This window comes from Mixia osmundae (assembly GCF_000708205.1).
Source record: "Mixia osmundae IAM 14324 unplaced genomic scaffold scaffold_9, whole genome shotgun sequence".
NCBI classification, from domain to species: Eukaryota; Fungi; Basidiomycota; class Mixiomycetes; order Mixiales; family Mixiaceae; genus Mixia; species Mixia osmundae.
In genome coordinates, this window is record NW_014575555.1 from 384,331 (window position 1) to 408,057 (window position 23,727).

Genomic DNA, 23,727 nt, shown 5'->3' on the forward strand with positions numbered 1-23,727 from the left:
CTTCGCGACTATCTTCAGTCGTGCAGCGGGTCATATGCATCACAGATTTGCACGAACAACACCCTCTTGAGCTACAACGATGGCAAGCTTTCCGTCTTGTGTAAAGATGCGGCCGGTCACCACACCTCGTCCGTGTGCGGCTCGGGGGCATTCCATGTGATAGAACAGCCATTCGGAGCAATCAAAGTCGTTGTAAAAGTACATCGAGTGGTCGAGACTGGCCATCATGGCCAAGCGAGGTGTGCTCCTTCCGCTCAGTCCGAGTGCGTTGCCTGCGGTCGAGATGAGCTGGAAATCAGAAGCGTAGGCCAGTACGCCCTGTTGTGATCTTGAGCTCCTCGTAACAGCATGGAAGCGAAGTGCCTGCCTTTTGAAAAGCGGGATCCTTCGGCACTGGCGTGCGTGAACGGAACCAATAGGCCTGAGTCGGACTCTTGACGCCCATCCCGATCGGACCTCCTCGAGCAGGGTCGGCGATCCTGATCTCTATGGCGCTGTGTTGACGTTCGTCTATCGCATTCTCGAGAAACGCTTTCAGCTTGACGGGCAGGTTGGGATTCTGTTCCAGGGTCTCTATGAAGCGCGACTCGATAGGTTGACATTCTTCAGGCTGGGGATAGTCTTCCAGAGGCGCCGTCCGACCCACTTGATCTGGCTTGGGTCGACCAATCTGGAAGACGGGCTGGCTTGGCTCTGGCACTTGGAAAGAACATGTGAGTGAGAAAATGCAGCGGCCGTCCTGAATGGCCTTGACGGATCGAGTGGCATACGATTTGCCGTCTCTCAACCTATCGACGGTATAGATGATGGGCCTGTCAGCATTACCGAATGACAAGAAGTATGCCTGCCGTTGATGTGAGCGATGATGACTGTGCTCGTGTGAAGTAGCTCACGTGAAGTGAATGAAGGTGCTTAAGCGGCTCAACCGAGGCAGTCGCGGCAACGACGGCCATTGCGATGACCTGACCACCGAACACGCCTCTACCGACAAGTGGCTTCCAGAGCCGCTTGCTCCTGAACAGGTTCGTATCTATCGTCTCGAGCTCGAGCGCCTCGCTGATGGTCTCGGGCGAGCGTGTCTCCTCTGCCGCTGTCGTCGCACTGATGTTCTGACTCGTACTGACGGGCTGATCGTTCGAGAGCTCTGCATGCTCGACCTCTGTCGTGTTCCGCTTGTTCATCCCGGTCAGTCCGACTCGAGCTCCCACTCCGGCAAGTTCAAAACGCGTGCAGCCGGGCGCTCACTGTCGGTCATTGACGCTACATGCCGGCAAGTATGGCGGTACGCATGTTGGTCCCTGTGCTTGCAGGCACCGCCAGGACAACGGCTGTGAGACGCTATCCAAGATCGGTCCTGGGCGGTGGAGATCGCCGAGCACTGCCAGCATGCACTTGCCAGCGTCGTCAGTCGATGACCTCTTGTTGTTGGACGCTGACTGAGGCAGCACAGGCTTTGCGAGCGCTTCGACAGAATCGTCTACCATCGATCCTGCGATCACAGAATCAGAACGGCTCATCAATGAAGGCACCATGCTCAGCGAGCGAGGCGACTTTGAAGGCGCAAAGTCTCTTTATCGCCAGTCGCTTGCCATCAGACCCTCAGGAGTGGGCTTCTACAATCTTGGCGTGTCCGTGTAACCTTCTCAGATGGGTGCGATTCCTGAAAGATGCTCAGAGCAGGTGCCAGTATCAGCTCAGAGACTCGGGTGGAGCGATCAGCTCGTTTCGAGAATCGCTCAAGCATTACTCCTCAGCCGACACTCATCAGAACTTGGCTACCGCCCTCATCACTGGCGAGCACAAGGATCTCGTCAAAGCCCTCGAGCATCTGAGAGAGGCTTCCAAGCTTGCACCCGGCGACGGCGAGATTCGATTCAACCTGGGTGTCGTTCTTGAAGCTTCTGACTATCTCAAGGAAGCTCTGCAAGAGTACACTCGTGCCAAAGAGCTTGGCGTCTCGCGTGCAGAGCAGAACATCCGTAATGTCGGTGGAAAGATAATCGCTCAAAGCGTGCGCCAGCAAGCAAAGTCGCAGCAGTCTGTATTAGCCACACCGCGCGAGAAGGGGGAGCCTTGAATCTGTCTGTCAAGGACATGCGATGTGTACATTGCAGCAGGCAATGATCCTCTATACGTGACTTGAGGATGCTTAACATCGTCTTGAGCACAAATGGCGCTCCTCACCGGCAATGCAGGAATGCAGGACACCCGAGAGCATAAGAGGCGCTGTCGGATGTGATCTTCATGCGGCGAGCAGCAAGAAACAGCATGCGCAGCAACAGTGCCAGTCTCAGTGGTCGTCAGTGAGGCGAGCATGAGTATATATTGCTTGTTCAGACCGCACAAGTATCTACTTTCATAGTACGAGAGAAGCATGGCATCCCGTCAGATCTGCCCAATTAAGCCTCGTAACGCCCAGTCAGTAATGCGGTGGGGGACCACGCGTGAATCCTGCGGTAAAGTAGATTTTTGCGGCTCGTCTGGGCANCGGCGCTGCTTCGTTTTGTTTCTTTGTAGCCCCTACGCGTCCGGCAATCGTCGCAGAGACGCAATTTCCCAGAGATTCATTTTTTATTCAAGTCGATTTTTGCGCAGCGTTGCCGTGCTGAAGGTCACTGTAAGAGCGCATCGATCGAACGCCTGCGCGTACGACATTTTCAGACTATCTGACGATCGACAGATATACATGCAATCGCAGACAGATCGGGTGGTAGGAGCGTGCGCAGACGTGTTAAAAGTAAACCGGAATGCAAGTCTCACGCAAGCAATTTCTCGCGCCTACAAAAAGGCGAGCGCGAAATGTACACTCACTCCTCGCCGAACTTGGCGACAGCCTCGACACGTACTCTCAGCAGCGGTGCACTGCGCCATAGGGCAGCGCCGGAGCACTGCCAGTATATGTATCATATGTCGGAGCTGCAGAATAAGTCTACGGGTACGTGCGACTCGACCTTGAGCGCAAACAGGCAGACAATGGAGCGCGAATCTAGCAGACAAGCAGCTCGCGCTGCGATCATTGCAGCTGCTTCTCTTTTGGCTAGTAGCTGCGCTTCTTTACTCTGCTTTGTACTCTGCAAAGTGGGAGACCGTTGCGTGAGCTTGTTGACTGATTAGGCTCAATGAGCTCAGTTGAGATCTAGATTGCTAGTCCCGACCGAAAAATGCCCCGCAGCCGAGTCAATTTAAGCGACGCCCCGCAGGAGCGTAAAAAAAGAGGATGCAAACGTCAGCAACTCGCTCACCATGCATCATGCTGCAGCGTAGACCTCGCACTATGCAAAGCATTCAGTAGCAAAAATGTTGAGCCATTTTGGGCCATTGGGGTAATCCACATGAGGGAGTTGAACCCTCCCCCCCTGCGCACTCGTGCGAATGAGAAGCAGGTATCCTAACCGATAGACGAATGCGGACTGTGTTAACATAGACGTATCTTTGGGATATATAGCCACAACTTGCTATGTTCGCACACCTCGAAGCTCGGGTGCCGTATCCTGTTTAGCATCGACGCACCGGACCACGTCTTGGAGGTCCAGACATTGCTGTGGGATCGAACCAGCTTATGGGCTGGGCTACGTCTGGCATGCTATACGCCGCAGAATTCATGCCCCAATCCTGCGGCGACTCTTCTTGTCGTCCAGATGGACAGGCCAGCGCGAAGCAGTTCTGCCTCTCGCTCATTCGGCCAGGTGCAACACAAAGAAGCTGCCCGCTCAGTGGAGCACTGCAATCCTCAAGATCCGGCGTGCGTCATGACGAAGTAAGATATGCTCGCCTTTGCGGGTGTGCAGAAAGCAGAGAGCGTCACAGTCCATATGCGAGAGCTTCACGCTGCGGACTTCGAGCTCCTATACGACACGCGTAACAACCTACGGCTCATCCTGGCGCTCGGACTGATGCAGGCAAACGGTCCAACGCGCCGGGCAATTGTAGCGGATGATCGGCTTTCTGTGATGATATCGGCATGCGTATCTGTCAATCGTCAGATCGTCTGAGAATGTCGTACGCGCAGGCGTTCGGTCGATGCGCTCTCACAATGACCTTCAGCACGACAACGCTGCGCAGAACTCGACTTGAATTAAAAAATGAATCTCTGGGAAATTGCGTCTCTGCGACGATTGCCGGACGCGTAGGGGCTACAAAGAAACAAAACGAAGCAGCGCCGNTGCCCAGACGAGCCGCAAAAATCTACTTTACCGCAGGATTCACGCGTGGTCCCCCACCGCATTACTGACTGGGCGTTACGAGGCTTAATTGGGCAGATCTGACGGGATGCCATGCTTCTCTCGTACTATGAAAGTAGATACTTGTGCGGTCTGAACAAGCAATATATACTCATGCTCACCTGACTGTTCTTACTGCGAGCGTCACTTGAGATTATGTCTGCGGCGCATGGTCATGTCTAGAAGCGTCAGGCGATGCTACTCGACAGCACCAAGCTGGCGTTATGCAGTCGCAGCATCTTATGCGGGTAAACCGATGATCACAAGAGATGGCAAGATCGCTCAGCAACCGCTGCCATCTTTCGAGACGCCAGGCCTGAGCAAGATCGACAATTGGAAGATCAAGCTACTCAAGGAAGGATTTGAGCGAACGGGAGGTAGCACGACTTTGGGAGAAGACGCATATTCGATCGCTAAATTGAGAAATTCGACTGGCCTTTGCGTCACCGTAGCGGATGGAGTTGGAGGCTGGAATGACAGTGGAGTCGACCCTTCGGTCTTCTCGACTGCCCTTTGCTACTACGCGCAGCAATCTGCTCGTAACCGCACCGCTCAATCGCAGCCAGAGGGTGACGTCCTGCAAGCAGAGCCGCGTCGTATTCTCGAAGATGCCTACCTCGCCGTCCTGACCGAGCCAACAGTACAAGCGGGCAGCTCGACCGCATTGAATGCTTGTCTTGCCGCTTCGACTGGTATCCTGGATTGCGCCAATCTGGGCGATTCGGGCTTTGCCATTCTGCGAGATTCCAAGGCTATCCACGTTCAGCCTTCGCAGACAAAGTACTTCAACTGTCCATGGCAGCTGGCAAAGATCCCAATAGACATGGGCGACAATGTGTCTGATGTGCCGCAAGACGCTCAGCTCTTCTCGACTCAACTTAGGTATGTCATTTCTCGATTATGAGACGCGCTTGGCCAATGGATGCACAGACATGACGATCTGGTCGTTCTGTACACGGATGGCTTCAGCGATAACGTGTTCGTCAGGGAGCTAGAAGCGCTCGTGGCTGCAGTGTCGAAAGCATGCAAAGGCCAAATGAGTGAGGAGGACTTTGTGCAGACCTTGGCGAATCAGCTAGTCCGATATGCCCGCGCTTGTAGCTTCTCGCAGACGAAAGAGTCGCCATTCGAGCTCGAAGCACGCAGACACGGTAACGCGGATCTGACGGGCGGCAAGATCGACGATATCACAGTCGTGGCACTCTTGGCGGGCGAGATGTAAAATGGCAACGAGCGAGACACATACAACACGTTGCGTGCGGCACGACTATCGATCGATGGGTGCTCCTCGTCGATCTGCAGTGGCCAGACACTGGTGAACGACGCCGAGCAGATGCTGGTTCTCCAAGGCAGCCGCCACCCGCTCTTTATCGTTGAGCTGCTTGTTCACTGCGCGTCCGAGCTCAACGCATGGCACGCCAGTACCTGGGATACTGCTGACCTGCATTCTCTGATTGATGCGAGCCCTTCCGGACTCTGATGTCGACCTTGAATCGCTCTGGGAGGGCTCTGAGTAATCGGACGCGCAACGTCAAGCCTGCAAAGCATGTCAGCTGGTAGACACAGCATGCGTGTCATCACTGACCGATGAGTGTCGCCATCGAGCAATGAGGAATAGTGGGTGTAAATTCGACGAGGACATGTGGCCTTGCGCCGTGAGTGACGGTGATCTGCGATGATGAGACGACAGCGAGTTGCTCCAGCGTGAGAGGGTGTTCAGGGTCTGTGATGGACCTCAGCAGGTCTAGATGGCCGTTTTTCAGGACACGGAATGAGCTCGCTCTGCAGATAGACTGACCGAAAATCTCATCTGCGTCGATCGGCTCTTCGAGCTCGTCTGTGCTTGCGTCAGAGTCATCGAATGTCCACAGCGGATCCTTGTCGAGGAACTCGGCTGCCTTGAGACCGACGTTCGCTGTCGTGCTATGCACAGTCGGATTGGCGTTATCCATCTGTCTCTAGACTTGGGCTAGACAGAGAGGCAACAGGAGGGCGGCAAGCACCAGAAACCGTCGCGCTTTGCAATTTCTCTGCTGATTCCTTGCGTAGCTGCTGGCCGACGCAATGGCGACCTACGAAGGTTTGAAGGTTCTGCTTGACTGGTTCAAGAGCAATGGAGGCAGTGTCCAGCCACATGTCGAGTTTGCGAGCTATCCTGACATGGGCTGCGGCATGCGAGCCACGAGCAATTTGCGTTCAGAAACCGAACTGTTTTCAATTCCTCGCTCGCTTGTGCTCTCCGTACATACTTCTCCGCTGCCCAAAAGTCTACCGGATTGGTCAGAGATTAGTACACAAGGCTGGGTCGGCTTGATACTTTGCTTGATGTATGAGCAAATTGATCCAGCGTCACATTGGAAACGATATCTCAACTCGATGCCGACTTGCTTTGACAGTCTCATGTTTTGGTCAGACGACGAGCTCAGAGAGCTACAGGGCTCCTCTGTCCTGGACAAGATCGGTCGAGAGGAAGCAGAAGGAAGCTACTATTCCATCTTGGTGCCGTACTTGTCCAAGCACGCCGACATTTTCAAACCCCTGGAGGCCTACAGCCTGGCCCTTTATCATCGCTGTGGCAGTCTGATCCTATCGCGCTCGTTCCACGTCTCGAATCAAGATGACTCAGCAAGCGATGCGAGCGATGACGACGACGCAGCTTACCATGAAGTCGAAACCGTCGGAATGGTGCCAATGGCTGATGTTCTCAATGCAAAGTCGGGTTCAGCCAATGTGAGATCTCGCTGAGTCTTCAAGGGAGGGATATCTCAATTCATCGAACAGGCATGCTTAGTGTACCATCCCGACGCGCTAGTGATGACGACGACGAAAGAGATTGCGGCAGGCGAGCAGATCTTCAACACTTATAATGACCCGCCAAACGCGGATCTACTCCGCCGTTATGGTCATGTAGACGAGGTCAATCTGAATGACAACGTCGAAATTTCTGCCGACCTCATTGGCTGCAAAGATCTTGAACGCGTCGACTGGCTCCTTGACCGCCTAGACGATGTCTACACTCTTACACAAGCCGAGGACCTGCCCGAGGATTTTATCACTGGTCAGTCCAGCATTCATGACAAACCTATACTGACAACGATCCGCAGCTGTGAAAATTTTGACGGCCAGCAAGTCAGAGTTTCGCAAGATACAGAAGGCCGACGATCTGCCTGACGACGTTCTCGACGAGGCTACAGCAATGCGCGTAAGAGAAATCTTGCAAATGCGCTTAGCACAATACAGCTCAACAATCGAGGAAGACGAAAGCCTACTGGCTAGTTCCACAATGCTGACGTCCCGATCCCGGGCTGCCTTACTCGTTCGTCTGGGCGAGAAGCGCATATTAGCGGCTCATTTCGCACGGCTTCCGATGCCTGAGCTGAGCTCGCGCGAAGGCAACAAACGCGCGTTGAGTCGCAAAGACCAACGAGAAGAGCGCAAGCGGCAAAGGCGGGACAGTTCGTAGCAAAATGCATCTATTAGCTCTACGTCGTGACCACAATGAGTAAAGTGACTGGCTTATGTGTGTATACAGTTGCGCCTGTTCAGGCCTTGCTATCGCCGTATTGGGTTCGGGCGCTATAAGGGTCGGCCATAACCGATTGCTCCTCGAGGCGTTTGTACCAGGACATTGGCCTTATGAAGGCCTTGTATGCCTCGACCCAGAGGATGAACGCCGCTACCATGGCGATGACGATGCCCCACTCCTTGCCAATGCTGCGCCGCAAGTCAGTAATGCTCGGAGTCTGTCGAATCGACCATACCTTGATTGATACAGCGCGCTTGTATTGAGTCCGGGCACATAGACTGGCACGACGACAAAGATCATGCCGCCTACGACCGACCAAAAGAGAATCTGATTGCTCCAGAGGTCTTTGTAGAACGCTTTTCCGGGCGTGAGAGCGAACAGCGATCGATCGAAAGACTTGAGCTCCCAGGCATAAATGACGATTTGCCAGACGATTGTGCAAAAGACTGTAGAGCGTGCCCGGAAGACTTCGTGGCATTCTTCTCGATACTCGCGATTGCAGTCTGAGCCCAATTCGCCCGTTCCGAGACCGTAGATGACGATGACAAAGGCGAGCAGGCAGGTTGCGCCCATGAAGGATCCGTAGACGAAAGTGTCGATGAGCACAGGCCAGCTGAAGACACCGACTTTCGGATCATGAGGTCTGCGTCGCATGTTGTCAGCTGCGGCGGGCTCGACGCCTAGCCCAAATGCTGGCGGACTGCTGGTAATCATGTTGATGAACAGGATAGCCAGAGGTGAAAGCGGAAAGACAGATGCGCCATCGCGGTCGATGAAGGCGAGGCCGACAATGAGCAGAATGACCTCAGCCACATTAGTTGAGAGCTGGCTACAATGTCAGAGATGCAAACGTGGTAGGTGTCGAAAGGACTTACGAGATGAACGATGAAGCGTTGAATGTTCGTGAACAGTCTGCGGCCTTCTTGCACGGCAAGAGTGATAGAATCGAACTGATCGTCGGTCAGGATGAGATCTGACGCATCCTTGGCAACATCACTGCCTGCCAGACCCATCGCAATGCCGACCGGGGCAATCTTCAGAGCAGGGCTGTCGTTGACCCCATCGCCTGTCATCGCCAGGTAGAGTCCTCTGCGCTTGCCGGCGTAGATCATATTGACTTTCGTCGACGGCGAACATCGAGCTATGACGAGAGGAAGGTTGGGCAGAGCATCAACTTCTGCTTCGGAGAGTTTATCGAAAGCGGCAGCCGTCATGACGGCAGTTTCTGGTGCATCTGGCGAGATGATTTCGACCTCCAGAGCAATAGCCCGTGCTGTGGCGATGTGGTCGCCTGTCAGCATGTGCACGACGATGCCGGCTTCCTTGCATTTTCGAACGGCGCCAACAGTCTCTTCTCTCGGCGGATCGTAAATGCCAGCAAGGCCGATGAATGTCAAGTCTTTGTCAGCTGTCGCACGCTCCATCTTCTCCGGATGCTCGTCTTGACGCAATCGGCGAGATGCGAGTGCGAGCACGCGAAGACCTTGTCCGGCTAGCTGATCGACTTGGCGAAGCAGATGTGATTTGTAGGCGTCGTCGAGCTCTGTGGGTGGCGCACTGGTATCGCGGGCGTCAGACGCATACGTCGTGCAGGTCTCGAGCAGTCTCTCGACGGCACCCTTTGACAATACGACGGCTTGGCCAGATTCAGCGTCGTCGTAGATTGTCGTCATGCGCTTGATGGACGAATCGAAAGGAAACTCCTGGATGAGTTTAAATTGCTTGGGTTGTGTAGAACGCATCGTCTCTGATCTGGGCGAAGACTCGTCGTCGTCATCAGCGTCGCCAGAATGTGTCAATGTATGACGCGCGAGGCCGCATTTGTGGGCAAGGACCTGCAGGGCTACTTCTGTAGGATCGCCGGTAGAAGTCCATTCGCCCTTGCCGTTCTTGAATACGCTGGATACGTTACAAAGCGAGGCGCACTGAACGAATGCAGTCAAGGCCGGGTCCAGATCGCCTCGTCTGAGCTCTTTGTCATTCTCGCTGATGCGACCGACAGGCTCCAAGGCGTTGCTGCCGGTCTCAATGGTCAGCATGCGCTCGTCGGTCTCTCTCTGTGCTGGCAGAAACACTTTTCTGACAATCATCTTGCCTTGAGTGAGAGTACCTGTCTTATCGGAGCAGATGTTCGTCACGCCACCCAGAGATTCGAGTGCGTCGAGCTTGCGAACAATGACTGCTTGGTTGGCCATGCGCTTTGTGCCGGTGGCCATAGTCACGGTCAATACTGAAATCAGCGCTTCCTGCGATCTGCCGCGTCAGTTCGAACCTGTTATCCTTTGTTTCGTGCGTACAGGGATGATGGCTATGGCCGTACTGATGGCGTAAATGGCAGTCTCATTGCGTATTCGAAAGCGAGCAACAGCAAAGACGATGATGGCCAGAACGATTGCACACCCGAAGAGGACGTATGCAAGCTTAGCAAGCTTGATCTGTAGCGGCGTGCCGTCACGGAGACCCAAAAATCGAGCGACAGCTTCATAGGCCCGCTTCCATCTCGGAACCGTATCATCTGAAGTCGCCTGGGAAGACTTCTTGCCGCCCATGGCGAGAGCAATGCGACCTATCTCGGTCTTCATACCAGTGCCTGTAGCGATACCAACGCCGCGACCTTTGGATACTGTCGTTGACGAAAAGACGCAGTTGGTGCGATCGCCCACGCCCAGTGAACCATCGGGATCCTTGATGGGTTCTGTGGTCTTGACGACGGGAACACTCTCGCCGGTCAAGAGCTGTTCGCTGACTTCGAGGTTGGACACGCTGATGAGACGCATGTCTGCCGGTACGACGTCGCCTACGCTGATAGTGACAATGTCGCCCGGCACGAGGTGACGGGATGCGATAGTGAGCGTTTCGCCGTTGCGTGTGACTTTGGCGGTTGGGGACGAGAGTGAGCGGAGAGAGTCCATCGTCTGTTCCGCTCGATACTCCTGGTAGAAGCCAACGGCTGTGTTGAGCACGATGACTGCTACGATGACGGCTCCCTCGATGAAATCTTGTACTCCGAATGACAGTGCCATGGCAGCGACGAGGACGAGGGTGAGCGCGTTGGCCATCTGTCCAATGAGGACCTTGTACCAAGAGACGCCGCCATCACCTTTGAGGGCGTTGTCTCCGTACTTGATCAGACGAGCTTCCGCTTGCGTCTTCGTCAGACCGTCACGGTGCGAGGTCTCGAGTGTACGGTAGAGGTCCTGCACTGTCTGCTGATAGACTTTGATCTCATCATATTGCTTCTCCTCGAGCTGCAGTGTCGTGCTGTCTGGAACGAGTGTGGTCTCCTGGCTCAGCGCTCGCGGGAAATCGCCGTTGCTTTCTTTTGCCATTGCGAGGCGAGAGGTGCGAGAGAACAGTGTCTGAGCATGAAGTAGTGGCCACCATGACGGCAGAACGCTGATCCCCAGCCGCCAAGGGATACCGCGTCACCAGCCACCACCAAGACTTGTCGCGCGAGAGAGAGACAGCCCGTTCCTCGATCGGTCTTGGCTGTTGTCTTGGCGTTCGGTACACGTGTTGGTCGCCGGCACGAACGAGGGCGCAGGATGACCGTCAGGACGTTGAAGAGTATCTGTAGAGAAGTCTTGCTGCTCAATCTTGACAAGCTACAAAATGTCGGGTCAGCCCACTATCAGGACATCGAGTTCGCACTCCGTCGATGCTCCGCACAGCAGCTGGCCTGCATCGAGCAACACTCACCCCATCTGCTGAGAGATACCCATGCTCTCTGGCATGCCCTCAATCAAGCAGACTTTGGCGATGACAGCGAAGCATACACGCCGTTGATCGACTATCGCGCTCGTTATGTCGCCGCTGAGGCCAACATAGAACGCAAACGCCAGGTGACATCGGAAAAGCTGAAGCGACAGACAGCGGATCTGGAAGCACACCGCAAGGCTCACACTACAGTCATGATAGAGCCGCCCACTAAACGGGTCAAGACCAAGCCGCGACATGTTCCAGGCGGTCTCATGGCCAAGCTTCGGCGAAAGACGACGCAATCGCAGCGACTGCGAGAAGCAACGACAAGCTCACGTCCTGCGCCTGCGCCCCCACCTCCTGTTCGCATGCTGACCACTCCCGTTACACCATCGGCGCCGACGCAAAAGACCAGCCAGCCCTTGACGGTCGAGCAACGAGTGCCTCCGCGCTCCGCAGCGCCCTCAATCTTTATCACGAGGAAAAAGCGCCTGACTTGAACGCGGCGTCAAGCTTGATTTGCAGATTACGCCAGGAATGTGTCACATTCCATTCTGTGAATATTGCCTTACGCTACCATGATACCACAAAGCCGACGAATGCGAGCAAGGCGGGGACGCGCAGAGACTCGGCGCCAGACGTCGCAGCTTCCGATGTTGACGTATTGCTCGCTTGCGCAGCCGAAGCCGAAGTGATTGCACCGGACGCTGTCGTCTGGCTCTTGTCGGAGGCCGTACTGGTCGCCTGCATCATCAAGTCAGATCAGTCAACTGGCTCAGCCACGTAAAACGTACGGCAGCATCACTTGTTACAGACGCAGCCGCTGTGTAGCTCCCCGCTTCGGCGGCAACGATGATTGACGACGCACTGGCTGGAATCACCTCCGAGATGCCAATGGCTTCACAGGTCTGCCGAGACAGATCAGTATAGCTCTTTGCGAAATCACGCTTGCCTACTTGTTGACCGAGCGCGACGCCGGTCTCGATGTCAGTCGAGGTCGTGCATGTTGCAGCGAGACATTTGGCAGTAGCAGTGATGAAGACCGACGACGCGCACAAGCATGAATAGTCGACCGAATTGCACCCTGCTGCGTCAGCTGATGGCTGAACACAGTCAGAGACGCTGCGCGCTCGTTCAGCATACGTTGCAAGCTCACGATCGTGGCTTACCAGGTCGGAATAGAAGTGTCCCTGCCGACCAGCGCGGCGCCGTTGTGCAGATCGATTCCCCGATAAGCCAGAGTGTGACCGGCGAGTAAAGAAATGCTCGTGACGCTTGTCAACCTCATACTTGCACACTCGAGAAAGTCCTTGGCTAGATTTATAGACTTCGATGCATAGATCAAAACCGAACAGATCGGGCTCTTTGTGCACAAAGAGCGCTCACAAAAGAGCCAGCCTTGCGGAATTTGCTTTCTGCGGACGCGTCGCGTCTATTTCATCGTGACGAGTTCTTCGCCGGAGGTAGGATGAATTGCGACCGTATCGTCAAAGTCCTGCAAATCCTATCGTAAGCTCAGCTGAGAGCAAAACATGAAGGGCTCGCCTTCTTTGTGGCGCCCATCTTGACTGCGACTGCGAAGCCTTGCATGATCTCGTCGGAACCTAGTCCGATGATATGCATACCGATCACTTTTTCCTCTTTGCCCAGACAGACGAGCTTGTAAGCAGTCGGTTGCTTCTCCTCCTGAGGGAATGGCGAAAAGTACAGCGAGGTGAAGGTCGACTTGTAGATCTTTATGTTCTCATCGCCGTGTTTCTCGCGAGCCTCAGCTTCTGTCAGACCCACTGTGCCCGCTGGTGGATGCCTGCAATAGCCTGTTTGAGCACGAGCGGTAGAGCAGAGTAAGGCACATACGAAAACACGACTGTTGGGATGTTGTCGTAGCTCAGATGATCATCCTTCTTTTCGGCCGGGCCATAGAGACGATTGCCTAACCTGCGTCCGGCTGCAAGTGCGACAGGCGTAAGCAATGCCTTGCCTTGCACATCACCGATAGCGGTAATGTCTTCAACGTTTGAATTTTGATACTCATCTACCACGACAAAGCCCTTGTCGTCGAGCTTGACGCCAGCCTTGTCGATACCGAGATTATAAGTCAGAGATCGTCGACCGATGGCCCAGAGCAGCACGTCGACTTCGAGCTCTTCACCTTGATCAGTAATGATAGTCTTTGGATTTGGCTGGCTCAGATTTGATGCATCGCCGCCCTTGACTTCTTTGACGTTGGTGTTTCGGTGAATCTTGATGCCAGTCTTTTCCATATGCTCGACGAGCGTATCGCTGATGATATCGTCAAAATTGCGCAGGGGCTTGCCATGCCTGATGAGCAGATGTGTCTCACAGCCTGTGTGCAAGTCAGTCTATCGCGTATAGTGATACACAAGCAGCATACCTAGCGTATGGAAAATGCCAGCAAGCTCGACTGCGATGTAGCCTGCACCTACAACGGCGACTCTTTTGGGCTGCGATTCGAGATCGAAGAAGCCATCGCTGTCAATGCCAACCTCGTATCCTGGAATGCTGTCTGGTTTGGTGGGCTCTCCGCCGACAGCAATGCAGATATGCTTTGCAGTTACTTTACGCTGCGTCGGTGTCGAGTCGTGCGCATCATCACGACCACCCTTTGCAGAGCGCTGATCTATCTCGAGCGTGTGTTTATCCAGGAATTTCGCATATCCCGTGATGTATTCGACTTTGTCGTTGACGAGGTTCTTCTCGTAGATGCCATTGAGCTTGCGAATGTAGGCATCGCGCGTCTTTTTGAAGGATGTCCAATCGAATGCAGGGATGGCCTCGTCCGAGAGGGCATAGGCGTAATGCTTAGCATGCTTGAGCGTCTCCAGAGTATCGGCAGCATGATACATGATCTTCTTGGGCACGCAGCCTGGGCTTGCTAGGTCAGCTTGAATCCGCGGATAAGATCAAACACAGGCTCACCAACGTTGACGCAAGTGCCGCCGAGTCTATCAGACTTCTCGATGATCGCTACCTTTGCGCCATAGCTTGATGCACGCCGAGCGGCCCCTAGTCCACCGGAGCCACCGCCAATGACGAGCATGTCATAATCGTAGGAATGCTCTCCTTTTGTCGGAACGGGCGCCATCGTGACAGATGTTGTGCTCAAAGATCGCGCAACCTGATGCAGGATCAGATGCTGAAATTGTTGGCTTCTACAGACGTACAGCAGCAAGACGAGTCACAGGGCTAGCAGACACTTTGAAACTCTTCTCTCGCGATCGGCTGACTAAGAATTGTGGAGCGCGGAACGAGCCGAAAGAGCGGCGTGCAGGCAGCGAAAGGACAATACGACGCTGGTAGCAATCCGACAGAATCGAGATTCGGATGCCTCGAGCTGCAAGGTGCATCCACCGGCTTTGTGATTGATCGACCTTTGACTTCGTCGTCATCGTCAATCATATCATTTGACGTGCACACTCGGCGCGAGCGCGTCCTCTCTCGAGGCGATCAAGCAGCACGCTCAAATCTCGGCGCTCCCTCGGGTTGCTACCATGGCCCCGCTTCAGGACATAACGAACAGGCTATCTCTTTCAGTACAGAGACCTGCGAAGCAGCCTCTGCTACGTCAGTCGTCCCTGCAAGACTTATTCGCCAAGCCTGCGACACCGCGACATGAACAGGATGAGAGCGCGCTCAGGGCCAGCAAACGCAGGCGGATCCTCACCGAACCATCTGTGCTCGCATCATCATCGTCTCCCGCGTCTGATGAATGCCATCACGCGATGCAATGGGAAAGCACTCAGCCGACTTCGCCTCTTGCTCCCCAAAAGCATCAACACGACTCTTCCGATGAAGAGGATGATGACGCAACTGGTTGGGTGGAGCCAGTGCGGCAGCTACACACGCGCCAGAGTCTGCGCGCTTCGACGAAGCTTGGACCGGTAGCTTTGCTCGGCATGTGCTCGACAAGCTCAGCTCGCTCTTTTCCTCGTGCTCTAGCGCGGCACAGTGAGTCGCACATGCTCTGCGCGAACGGGCAGCTGATGGCCACATAGCTCATACAACGGCTCACCTGCTGAGCCTGTCCAGCTCGGCGAATCTGGACGTTTATAGACTTGTCGGTCAAGACCGATCCGCTGCCGGACTGATTTCGTCTGACTTTGCACCTCCAATGGCGTGCCAATTCTCTCATGGTTCGTTTTCACGTCTCTATCTGAATGAAGGCAGCTCACGACCGCATGTAGGAGCGAGGCGAGGTGGTGGCAAGAATGTATGCGCGGTTGTGGACGAGACTGGCATCGTCACTTTTCTCGACGCGGATGGCACCGTTGACACGGACCGAGGTACGGGTCATATCTACATACAGCGCACAGAGATTCACAACGTGTGCAGAACAAGGCCGACATGCCTTTTCAACTCACGAGAACGCCGTGTTCGCTCTGCAATGGTCACCAGACGACTCTACCATGGTGCGGTCTTTGTTCGTTGTCTGCAGGCCTAGCTGACAGCGCGTCAAGCTGACTGGATCGGGCGATCATACTGCAAGTCTGCATGATGTGAAGACGGGCAATTGTGTAGGCGAATTGGTGGGCCATCAAGGCAGCGTCAAGACTGTTGATTGGCATCCACACGACCATCGTATGTCTAACACAAAGGCAATGGCTTCAACTGATTCTTTAACTCAGATCTTGTTGCGACTGGCTCTCGCGACGGTACTGTCAGACTGTGGGACGTTCGCGCGCCCGCGGCAGATGGTAACGGCCTGCTTTGCGTCAATCTGATAAGGAATGCGCATTGTGAGCCCAAGAAGGGTATGCGCGACATCATGGTCAGTCTTTGTCTTTCGATGGCATGTCAAGCTCAAATGGGTCATAGCCTGCTGCTCGACGGTCTGTCACCTCTGTCACATTCATACCCAACCAAGACCATCTGCTCGCGTCTGCCGGTTCGGCAGATGGCATGGTTCGCTTCTGGGATGTGCGAAGACCGCATTCAAATCGTATCAACCCCGACTACTTCCAAGTCGGGGCTGATGTTGCAGCGCCTTCTTTGGCAAGCCTGCAAGCCTCTTCACTCACTTCGCCATTGACAATGCAGCGATCTCACGGCATTTCTAGCCTGACGGTCTCGCCGGTCAATGGCCGTCTTTACGCCATCAGTACGGCTAGCTACGCGTTCTCACTCGATACTTGCCTTCTGCCTCTCGCGGGCAATCTCAGCAAAAAGGACGTCCACGCTGGCGATCTGGCTATGACAGATTTGCAGATATTCACGAGCCCTTCGCTCGGTTTCGGGGACTTCTACCGCGGTCTCACAGTCAGCACAGATGGTCGTTACTTAGCGGCAGGCAGCACGACGGGTGCGCATCTATGGGACACTGCCAACGTGCGCAGCGCGAGGGACATGTCAAACGATGGCGGCGAACAGACTAACTTCGAGGCGGTAACCCTGGATGCGGGTGCAGGCGAGGTGACCGGACTGGCGTGGGGCAGAGACGAAACACTCTTGACAATACAAGAAGATCGGTCGCTGCGTATCTGGCGGCCGAGGCAGTGCGTCGAGCAGAACCCAGAGTATGCACGGTCGAGCGCGGGTCATACGTTTTTCGCGGCCCTCTAGACGTCTGTTGGAGCATGCATGGTGACAAATATACAAGCCAGTGTAACAATCTATGTCAAGTCTTGGGTATTGATGAGGACGAAGGCAGGCTGCCCTTTCTTCTTGGCGCGGACAGCCTGCCGGGGGCTATGTGTGGAAGTTTGTATGCTTGGTTGTGATGCCCCACTGATGCCGGCCACCTTGATTCTTGATGAAGTATAGCCATAGCTTGCCCGGAATGATGGGTACCCTGCGGCCAGGCGTGAGTGAGATGAGCATCTACATTTCGATCATATGGACCTTTTGTGATCTGCAAAGGTCCGGGTGTCAGCAGCGTACTTCAGCGCGGAGGCCCTCGCAAGACGCACAGGTCCAGGGCATGTCGCGGCAGCACGACGGACTGATCCGTCACCGCCTCTGTGCGCTGTATCGACTCGGTCGACCGCTCGAGCGCTGGGTTCGCGAGTTTTCGATCAATTCCATGTCGATCCTTTCGGTTCCTTTCCCCTCGCGACTCGCTGAAATTGCCGACTTCAGATCGATAGCCGACAGCCGTCGTCAACCAGCTCGAAGAAAGGACGCATCGGCCTAGTCCCTTGAGATGAGTCGCGATCTGCGAGTATGTGTCATCGGCTCTGGCATCTCGGCCATCTGTCTGGCCATGGAGCTCAGAGCGATGAAGTTTGACACCTTTACAATGTACGAACGAGAGACAAGGCCTGTCGGTACCTGGATGACCAACACTGTCAGCTCTCTTTGCTTTGGCATCGGACACTGCTTACCTGGGAGCAGTATCTCGCGTGCGAATGCGATGTCAAGTCTCACTACTACAGTCACTCCAAGGAACTTAGCCCTGACTGGAGTCGTACCTATGCCGGCCAAGAGGAGATTCTCGAATACTGGATGAGGATCTGGAACAAATATCACTTGCAAGACAATACCCGGTTCGATAGCAACTTCGTCAGGGCGACTTGGGACAGCGACCGCTCGCTGTATGTTGTCGATTTTGAGCAGACATCAAACAGGGATGTGAAGTGGTCCATCGAATGTGAAGTGCTCGTCAGTGCACTCGGCTCCTTCTCGCAGCCGATCGATAAGCCCGTAGGCATGAAAGGACTTGACAGCTTCAACGGCCCTGTCTTTCACTCAGCCAAGTGGCGCCACGATGTCGACCTCTCGAACAAGCGCGTTGGCGTCATCGGTAACGGCGCTTCAGCTTCTCAGTTCATCCCTGCATTGGCCAAAGATCCCACGACGCATGTGATCAACTTCTCACGGACACCTTCTTGGTACTACCCTCGCGACCAAGGCAATTACTCTTCGCTCACAAAGGCAGCTTTCCGTTATGTGCCTGGCTTGATGCGAGCCCATCGGATCTACATTGCAGCCAGGGCCGACATGCGCTGGCCTGCCTGGGTTCTGTCGAGCAACATGGTCCGTCACATCGCCGAAGAGACGGCGATCAATTTCATCACTTCCACCGCACCTGCAAAATATCACAATTTCCTCATTCCCACTTATCCTATGGGTTGCAAGCGGGTCATTCTGTCAGACCCCGTCGGAGGTTATCTCGACTGTCTCAATCAGAGCAACGTAGAACTCATCACCGACAAGATTGACACCATCAATGAGACTGGCATCCGTGGCGCGTCTGGCGAGCAATACGACTTTGATGTCCTCATTCTCGGCACAGGCTTCGATGTTACCGAGCGAGGACTGGGCATAGAAGTCAAGGGTAGCAAAGGGACGACACTGACGCAGCAATGGAAGAAGCAGGGCGGACCTCAGGCATATCTAGGCACTACCGTGAGCAACACGCCAAACTTTATGATGATGCTCGGGCCCAACGTTGGTATGTCTGATCTGATTCAGTCGATGCCTAGTTGGGACTGAGCAATCTGAACAGCCACTGGTATTGCGTCTGTCGTTTTCTCGAGCGAGACACAAGCAAGCTACATCGCACAGATGATCAAGAAGATGCGCCAGTATGACATCAAGAGCTTCGAACTGAAGACGGACTCGGAAGAGCGATACAACCAGTGGCTGCACAAGTCACTCAAGAACACAGTGTGGACCGGCGGCTGCTCATCTTGGTATCGACTCGAGAACGGCAAGGTTGTCGTCACTTGGCCAGGCACGTTGACGGGCTTCTGGCTCCGCGCAAGAGTTCCCACTTGGTCTCACTACACACAGCTGGGTGGAACAGCTCGTATCGCATTCGTAGAGGTATGCAATCTGCTCAAGACAAGGGAAGCTGCTAAGGCTGCGATGACAGTGGCGCAAGACTGTTCTTCGCCGACTTGCCTTCCTCGTCACCTTTGTGCTTGCTGTCCGGTACTATCGCAAGAACGGCCCTTGGAAGCGCATCCAGGGCAAACTCCTCATGTCTGCGCTTATGAAGTACTCACAAGTGGCTGGCTACATCAACGGAGAGTAGACGATAGATGCTATTGCATTGCTTACCTTGTGCTCCGCGCTCGAGCTACACACAAAGCGGGTCCTGTTCGCGACGCGATCATTGAACGTTGAACCGTTGAGATCGACTCAAGCCTCGAGTCTCGCACAGCAGCAAGATAATGCGAAAAGTGAGGCCATGATTGTGAGCACTGACGGCGTTCCTGCGTAATACATGCGCTGAGAATGCATTGCTGTGCAGCGCTTCGTTCTCATCCAGGTAGGTCTGGACAAATTCGACACGCCAACTGCAGCTGACCGTGCCCGGCTCGCAACAGAACCGACAGGGCAAGGTGACTATCTGAACGAGCACTCTGAGCTCGACAAGGCTCATCAAACCGTGTCCAGACGAGGCTATCAAAGTGGTATACGGGCTACGACGATGATGACAAAGTGCGAATACGAGGGGAAGTCCACAGGCTGATTGCGCCTCGAGACCAAAAGTATCAGTCCAACTTTGTCGAGGTACGCCAGCGACACATTGAGGATAAGCCGCACTTCTGAGCGTGCGCGCAGTTTCGCAATCACAAGATCGTCTACCGACGATATGCCGGCCTGTTCTTCTGCATCGGCGTCGACGCAAACGACAACGAGCTCGCGTATCTTGAGGCCATCCATCTCTTTGTAGAGGTCTTGGGTGAGTCACGCTGTCCTCGAAGATGCTCCCGCTGACCAGAATCTCAGATGCTTTCTTTGGCAATGTCTGCGAAGTGAGTGTGATCTGACTAGCCTTCACGGGACGCTGATGCTGTGAGCAGCTCGACCTTGTCTTCAATTTCTACAAAGCACGCCGGTCCTGCTCACGGCTTTGCTCGGGCTAATGTTGCGCAGGTCTATGCGATACTTGACGAAGTCTTCCTAGCGGGCGAGATTGAAGAAACGAGCAAGACCGTCATATTACGGCGGCTTGATTATCTCGAAAAGCTGGACTGAATGATGTTGTGCAATTCGAAGCTGTACAAAGCAATGCATCATCGTCATGACAACAACAGGTAGGTGTGCGTGCGTGCGTGGTCAATCTACGAATGCGAAACGTTCCCTGAGGCTTTGGCCATATCTGAGCAGCAGCAACGGAACGGGAATAGCGATGGCGGCAATAGCAGCAAGCAGAGTGCCAGCAAGCCCCCAGCCGAGCCGCTTGAACATGTCTTCGGCAAAGATGGGTAGAATGGCGCCGGTCACGGATCTGGCTGCCGTCGCGCCGGCCATAGCTGCAGCCGAATAGGGCACAAATGCGTCAACGATGTAATTCTGGATCGAGTTGAAAGCAAGCATGAGGCCGAGCGCAAACAGAAAGGATCCGATCTAAAGTCATTCATCAGCTCGTGTGCGCCACCAGAAGTAAGAGCGTACCTGAGGCACAATCCAATGAGTGTTAGCCTCTGCGCTCCATCCAAATATGAGCAGGCCGATAGGCAGGAGTATGACGCCAATCTGGGTGAGGATGAGGCGGTACTCTGGCTGACCCTTGCCGCCCGTGCGTGCACTCAAGCGCTTATAGATCCGGTCTTGGTACACGCTGGCTATCGTTGCCGAGGTGAGGAAGCCGAGCAATAAGCCAGAATAGGCCAATCCGAGTGTTGTCCGGCGTGGCCAGCTGTAATGCGGAAGGTCGCCTGTACTTGAATCGGCAGGGCCATACAGCGTTGGGAATGAGACCAAGACGAGATAGATGATCCCGTACAAGTAGGCATAGAAAGTGGCCAAGAATGCAGCGACAGGATTGGTCAGGAGCAGCCTGGGAGGCCGCGAGAAAGTCCGCTTGATGAGCGTCCTGGTCTTGTGTGAGGGTGTAAGCTTCTGCGACCAAGTCTCGCTCGGCTGGACATCGTCGCGCAAGCTGAGCCGACGCTGCAAGACAGGTGCATAGGACTCATTGAGACCAATGACGATCATCCCAAGGTTAGCGGCGCCCATGAAGCAGACGATCCGCAATGACCACCGCCAGCCGGCTCTTATGATCCAGAAGCTCAGCATCGACCAGAGCGTCGGACCCAGCAACGGTCCGAGTGCATAGAGACTGATAGGCCTGCCTCGCTCCTCCTTGGCGAAGCAGTCGCTCACAGACGCCGCGCCCAGACCTGGACCGACTGAGCTGAATACGCCGCTCAAGAAGCGAAGCGCGATGAGGCTGCCTATGCTCTGCGTGAATGACGAGCCGAGCGCGATAAAAGTGAAGCAGACCATCGAGGAAACGTAGGCCGGCCGTCGACCTCGTGCCTCTGCGATTGGCGCAAACAGGAAAGGTCCTGCGCCCAGTCCCAAAACGTAGAGTGACGTCGTCAAGATGATGAGCTGTCGATTTTGCGTGTCGAATTGTGCCATGAGCTCAGGCACGGCTGGCGTGAGCGTCGTGGAGGCTGCCGTGCTGACGAATCCCGTGCCGGACACGATGATGACGTTGCGCCACTTCTTCGCTCTGCTCCATCCCAGTGGGTTGTCAGGATGATGAGCCCACTCGTCCGCAGCTGATTTGGCTGAGATGTCGACACTTTGCTCTGCCAGCGTGGCCTCGTCATCCTTCTCTGGGGCCGTCATGCCGGGCTACTGTGCTTCTGTGACTCTCATATCAGCCTGTGAGTGGGTCGAGTCCGTGCACCTGTGCTCGGATCAAAGCGGGCTTGGATCATCGCACGGTGGTGGCAAACGTCGTCGCGCTGATTGCTTGGGCTTGCTTGCCTCGTCGTCGAAGGTCTCTCGCCGTCTGCTCGCTTTGGCCAGCGGCTGTGCATGCAAAGGCTCGGTCGCTCGAGCAGACGACTGACCAGGATGGCTCATACCAACGGACACACGACCAACGCCAGATCCAAGGCCTTTCCTCACGGCTACTCGAGCCGACTGAATGACGAAGTGACTCGTCTGGACGTCTGGAGCGTCTTCTCGCCCGCTTCGGGCTATGTGCCCAAGGAATCCATCAATCTCGGTCAGGGCTTCATGAACTGGGCGCCGCCAAAGTACGTCAGGCAAGCGTTCGACGATGCCCTAGAGACCGTCGAACCGAACCATTACTCAATTCCACGAGGGCGGATCCGTCTACGCCAGGCACTCGCAGAGACGTACGGCACTTCGCTCGGCTTCCAAGACGGCGGCAAGCTTGACCCGAACACAGACATTCTCGTCACCGCGGTGAGTGACAAGGCGCTTAGGTGCACGGGCCTGAGCTGACTCATTAGGGACAGGGCGCCAACGGAGCCATCTATGCCTTCTTCACTGCCTTTCTCGAACCAGACGGTGTAGATGAAGTCATCGTCTTCTCGCCTCACTTTGATCAATACGTCTCCAACATCAAATTCAACGGCGGCAAGCCCGTCTATGTCCCCTTGCAACCACCCAAAGCATCCTCTTCAGACATTGTCAGCAAGAGCTCAGACTGGACAGTCGATTTTGATGAGCTCCAAAAGGCTATCTCGCCCAACACGAGAGCCATCATACTCAATACGCCCCACAACCCCGTCGGCAAGGTCTTTACGCGTGAGGAGATCAGCAAGATTGGCGCGCTGGCCAAGAAGCACGACTTTCTCATCCTCTCTGATGAAGTCGTGCGTGCTCGCGATCTACCTACCACTCCTTGCTGACTTTGAGACAGTACGACTGCCTGGCGTATGCACCCGCTCAGCACATTCGTGTCGCCTCAGTCGACGGATTGGCTGACCGTACCGTCACGCTCGGGTCGGCCGGCAAGTCCTTTGCTTGCACAGGCTGGCGAATAGGTTGGGCGGTCGGCAAATCAGACCTGATCAGACCCATGGTCGCCGCCACCACGCGTATCGTCTTTTGCGTCAGCTCTCCGGCTCAGGAGGCCGTCGCAACCGGTCTCGAAAAGGCTGCAGATCACGACTTTTTCCCCACCCAGCTCAGAGAGTACCAAGAGCGGCTCAGTGTTGTCAGGAAAGGGCTCGATGCGCTCGGCCTGCCCTAGTGAGTACCTCGCTGACTTGGCACAGCGTCAGCTGAAGCCAGCTCGTAGTACTGTGCCCGAAGGGGGATACTTTGCACTCGTAGACATCCAGCGGCTGCAATGGCCAGCGGACTTTGAGATACCCGACATGATCAAGGACAGGCCAAGAGACTGGCACGCCGCTTGGTTCATTGCTCAGACGGCTCTCGTCGTCTCCATCCCGCCGACTGACTTCTATGCGCCTCAGCATTACCATCTCGGTGAAAAGTACATCCGACTGTCGTTTGCAAAGGACCTCGACACGCTCAGAGATGCAGGCAAGAGGTTGCAGAAGCTCAAGCCGTTTATTCAGTAGAGTCTTCTGACCATGT

The 23,727-nt window shown here is 54.9% G+C and overlaps 15 protein-coding genes across 15 annotated transcripts; 8 read left to right on the forward strand and 7 right to left on the reverse strand.

Moving 5' to 3' along the window:
* Positions 1-39: 39 nt before the first annotated feature.
* On the reverse strand, positions 40-1,181 carry L969DRAFT_77950 (uncharacterized protein; the record flags this gene model as incomplete). The annotated part of the gene is made up of 3 exons (XM_014710761.1): positions 40-363; positions 395-844; positions 894-1,181. 3 exons carry the CDS (start codon positions 1,179-1,181, stop codon positions 40-42), a joined length of 1,062 nt encoding a protein of 353 aa, XP_014566247.1.
* A 95-nt stretch (positions 1,182-1,276) lies between these two features.
* L969DRAFT_19155 (uncharacterized protein) lies at positions 1,277-2,077 on the forward strand (the record flags this gene model as incomplete). Its single annotated transcript, XM_014710575.1, has 3 exons — positions 1,277-1,403; positions 1,451-1,628; positions 1,681-2,077. 3 exons carry the CDS (start codon positions 1,277-1,279, stop codon positions 2,075-2,077), a joined length of 702 nt encoding a protein of 233 aa, XP_014566061.1.
* A 529-nt stretch (positions 2,078-2,606) lies between these two features.
* Positions 2,607-3,126, forward strand: L969DRAFT_89647 (uncharacterized protein). Its single transcript, XM_014710762.1, has one exon. It carries the CDS (start codon positions 2,800-2,802, stop codon positions 3,112-3,114), a length of 315 nt encoding a protein of 104 aa, XP_014566248.1. The 5' UTR covers positions 2,607-2,799; the 3' UTR covers positions 3,115-3,126.
* A 1,350-nt stretch (positions 3,127-4,476) lies between these two features.
* L969DRAFT_96199 (uncharacterized protein) lies at positions 4,477-5,442 on the forward strand (the record flags this gene model as incomplete). The annotated part of the gene is made up of 2 exons (XM_014710763.1): positions 4,477-5,102; positions 5,151-5,442. 2 exons carry the CDS (start codon positions 4,477-4,479, stop codon positions 5,440-5,442), a joined length of 918 nt encoding a protein of 305 aa, XP_014566249.1.
* On the reverse strand, positions 5,230-6,231 carry L969DRAFT_89651 (uncharacterized protein). The gene is made up of 4 exons (XM_014710764.1): positions 6,019-6,231; positions 5,806-5,964; positions 5,662-5,757; positions 5,230-5,609 (listed from the first exon to the last, which is right to left on the reverse strand). The coding sequence occupies exons 1-4, from the start codon at positions 6,170-6,172 to the stop codon at positions 5,488-5,490; spliced, it is 531 nt and encodes a 176-aa protein (XP_014566250.1). The 5' UTR covers positions 6,173-6,231; the 3' UTR covers positions 5,230-5,487.
* Positions 6,232-6,250: 19 nt separating this feature from the next.
* On the forward strand, positions 6,251-7,711 carry L969DRAFT_89652 (uncharacterized protein). The gene is made up of 3 exons (XM_014710765.1): positions 6,251-6,950; positions 7,002-7,278; positions 7,325-7,711. Exons 1-3 carry the CDS (start codon positions 6,285-6,287, stop codon positions 7,681-7,683), a joined length of 1,302 nt encoding a protein of 433 aa, XP_014566251.1. The 5' UTR covers positions 6,251-6,284; the 3' UTR covers positions 7,684-7,711.
* Positions 7,712-7,762: 51 nt separating this feature from the next.
* L969DRAFT_96202 (uncharacterized protein) lies at positions 7,763-11,075 on the reverse strand (the record flags this gene model as incomplete). Its single annotated transcript, XM_014710766.1, has 4 exons — positions 7,763-7,934; positions 7,982-8,571; positions 8,622-9,992; positions 10,044-11,075. The coding sequence occupies 4 exons, from the start codon at positions 11,073-11,075 to the stop codon at positions 7,763-7,765; spliced, it is 3,165 nt and encodes a 1,054-aa protein (XP_014566252.1).
* Positions 11,076-11,291: 216 nt separating this feature from the next.
* L969DRAFT_19160 (uncharacterized protein) lies at positions 11,292-11,945 on the forward strand (the record flags this gene model as incomplete). Its single annotated transcript, XM_014710576.1, has 1 exon — positions 11,292-11,945. The coding sequence occupies one exon, from the start codon at positions 11,292-11,294 to the stop codon at positions 11,943-11,945; it is 654 nt and encodes a 217-aa protein (XP_014566062.1).
* Positions 11,946-12,018: 73 nt separating this feature from the next.
* On the reverse strand, positions 12,019-12,733 carry L969DRAFT_52690 (uncharacterized protein; the record flags this gene model as incomplete). Its single annotated transcript, XM_014710767.1, has 3 exons — positions 12,019-12,189; positions 12,240-12,567; positions 12,615-12,733. 3 exons carry the CDS (start codon positions 12,731-12,733, stop codon positions 12,019-12,021), a joined length of 618 nt encoding a protein of 205 aa, XP_014566253.1.
* A 144-nt stretch (positions 12,734-12,877) lies between these two features.
* L969DRAFT_96205 (uncharacterized protein) lies at positions 12,878-14,855 on the reverse strand (the record flags this gene model as incomplete). Its single annotated transcript, XM_014710768.1, has 6 exons — positions 12,878-12,940; positions 12,991-13,252; positions 13,303-13,792; positions 13,841-14,332; positions 14,386-14,584; positions 14,631-14,855. 6 exons carry the CDS (start codon positions 14,853-14,855, stop codon positions 12,878-12,880), a joined length of 1,731 nt encoding a protein of 576 aa, XP_014566254.1.
* Positions 14,856-14,957: 102 nt separating this feature from the next.
* L969DRAFT_19163 (uncharacterized protein) lies at positions 14,958-17,025 on the forward strand (the record flags this gene model as incomplete). Its single annotated transcript, XM_014710577.1, has 7 exons — positions 14,958-15,414; positions 15,462-15,599; positions 15,651-15,749; positions 15,799-15,875; positions 15,924-16,044; positions 16,092-16,234; positions 16,282-17,025. 7 exons carry the CDS (start codon positions 14,958-14,960, stop codon positions 17,023-17,025), a joined length of 1,779 nt encoding a protein of 592 aa, XP_014566063.1.
* On the reverse strand, positions 17,014-17,487 carry L969DRAFT_65508 (uncharacterized protein; the record flags this gene model as incomplete). Its single annotated transcript, XM_014710769.1, has 3 exons — positions 17,014-17,254; positions 17,369-17,404; positions 17,448-17,487. 3 exons carry the CDS (start codon positions 17,485-17,487, stop codon positions 17,076-17,078), a joined length of 255 nt encoding a protein of 84 aa, XP_014566255.1. The 3' UTR covers positions 17,014-17,075.
* Positions 17,488-17,510: 23 nt separating this feature from the next.
* On the forward strand, positions 17,511-20,412 carry L969DRAFT_99787 (uncharacterized protein). Its single transcript, XM_014710770.1, has 12 exons — positions 17,511-17,749; positions 17,797-18,856; positions 18,911-19,230; positions 19,280-19,437; positions 19,543-19,603; positions 19,661-19,678; positions 19,737-19,751; positions 19,807-19,923; positions 19,975-20,095; positions 20,143-20,168; positions 20,217-20,243; positions 20,290-20,412. The coding sequence occupies exons 1-12, from the start codon at positions 17,606-17,608 to the stop codon at positions 20,389-20,391; spliced, it is 2,169 nt and encodes a 722-aa protein (XP_014566256.1). The 5' UTR covers positions 17,511-17,605; the 3' UTR covers positions 20,392-20,412.
* A 60-nt stretch (positions 20,413-20,472) lies between these two features.
* On the reverse strand, positions 20,473-21,996 carry L969DRAFT_52281 (uncharacterized protein; the record flags this gene model as incomplete). Its single annotated transcript, XM_014710771.1, has 2 exons — positions 20,473-20,763; positions 20,812-21,996. 2 exons carry the CDS (start codon positions 21,994-21,996, stop codon positions 20,473-20,475), a joined length of 1,476 nt encoding a protein of 491 aa, XP_014566257.1.
* Positions 21,997-22,227: 231 nt separating this feature from the next.
* L969DRAFT_52903 (uncharacterized protein) lies at positions 22,228-23,711 on the forward strand (the record flags this gene model as incomplete). The annotated part of the gene is made up of 4 exons (XM_014710772.1): positions 22,228-22,584; positions 22,638-22,997; positions 23,045-23,376; positions 23,426-23,711. The coding sequence occupies 4 exons, from the start codon at positions 22,228-22,230 to the stop codon at positions 23,709-23,711; spliced, it is 1,335 nt and encodes a 444-aa protein (XP_014566258.1).
* Between the last annotated feature and the right edge of the window lie 16 nt (positions 23,712-23,727).

What these genes read in the sequence shown, in the direction of transcription:
- L969DRAFT_89647 (XM_014710762.1), top strand. Translation starts at nt 2,800, where the DNA reads ATGTACACTCACTCCTCGCCGAACTTGGCGACAGCCTCGACACGTACT.
- L969DRAFT_89651 (XM_014710764.1), bottom strand. Translation starts at nt 6,172, where the DNA reads ATGGATAACGCCAATCCGACTGTGCATAGCACGACAGCGAACGTCGGT. An exon ending in CTCGATGGCGACACTCATCG is followed by an intron (nt 5,758 to 5,805) that starts GTCAGTGATGAC and finishes CATGCTTTGCAG; the next exon opens with GCTTGACGTTGCGCGTCCGA. An exon ending in GCATCAATCAGAGAATGCAG is followed by an intron (nt 5,610 to 5,661) that starts GTCAGCAGTATC and finishes TCGGACGCGCAG; the next exon opens with TGAACAAGCAGCTCAACGAT.
- L969DRAFT_89652 (XM_014710765.1), top strand. Translation starts at nt 6,285, where the DNA reads ATGGCGACCTACGAAGGTTTGAAGGTTCTGCTTGACTGGTTCAAGAGC. An exon ending in CAAAGTCGGGTTCAGCCAAT is followed by an intron (nt 6,951 to 7,001) that starts GTGAGATCTCGC and finishes TTCATCGAACAG; the next exon opens with GCATGCTTAGTGTACCATCC. An exon ending in GCCCGAGGATTTTATCACTG is followed by an intron (nt 7,279 to 7,324) that starts GTCAGTCCAGCA and finishes AACGATCCGCAG; the next exon opens with CTGTGAAAATTTTGACGGCC.
- L969DRAFT_99787 (XM_014710770.1), top strand. Translation starts at nt 17,606, where the DNA reads ATGAGTCGCGATCTGCGAGTATGTGTCATCGGCTCTGGCATCTCGGCC. An exon ending in GTACCTGGATGACCAACACT is followed by an intron (nt 17,750 to 17,796) that starts GTCAGCTCTCTT and finishes ACCTGGGAGCAG; the next exon opens with TATCTCGCGTGCGAATGCGA. An exon ending in TCTCTTTGTAGAGGTCTTGG is followed by an intron (nt 20,096 to 20,142) that starts GTGAGTCACGCT and finishes CCAGAATCTCAG; the next exon opens with ATGCTTTCTTTGGCAATGTC.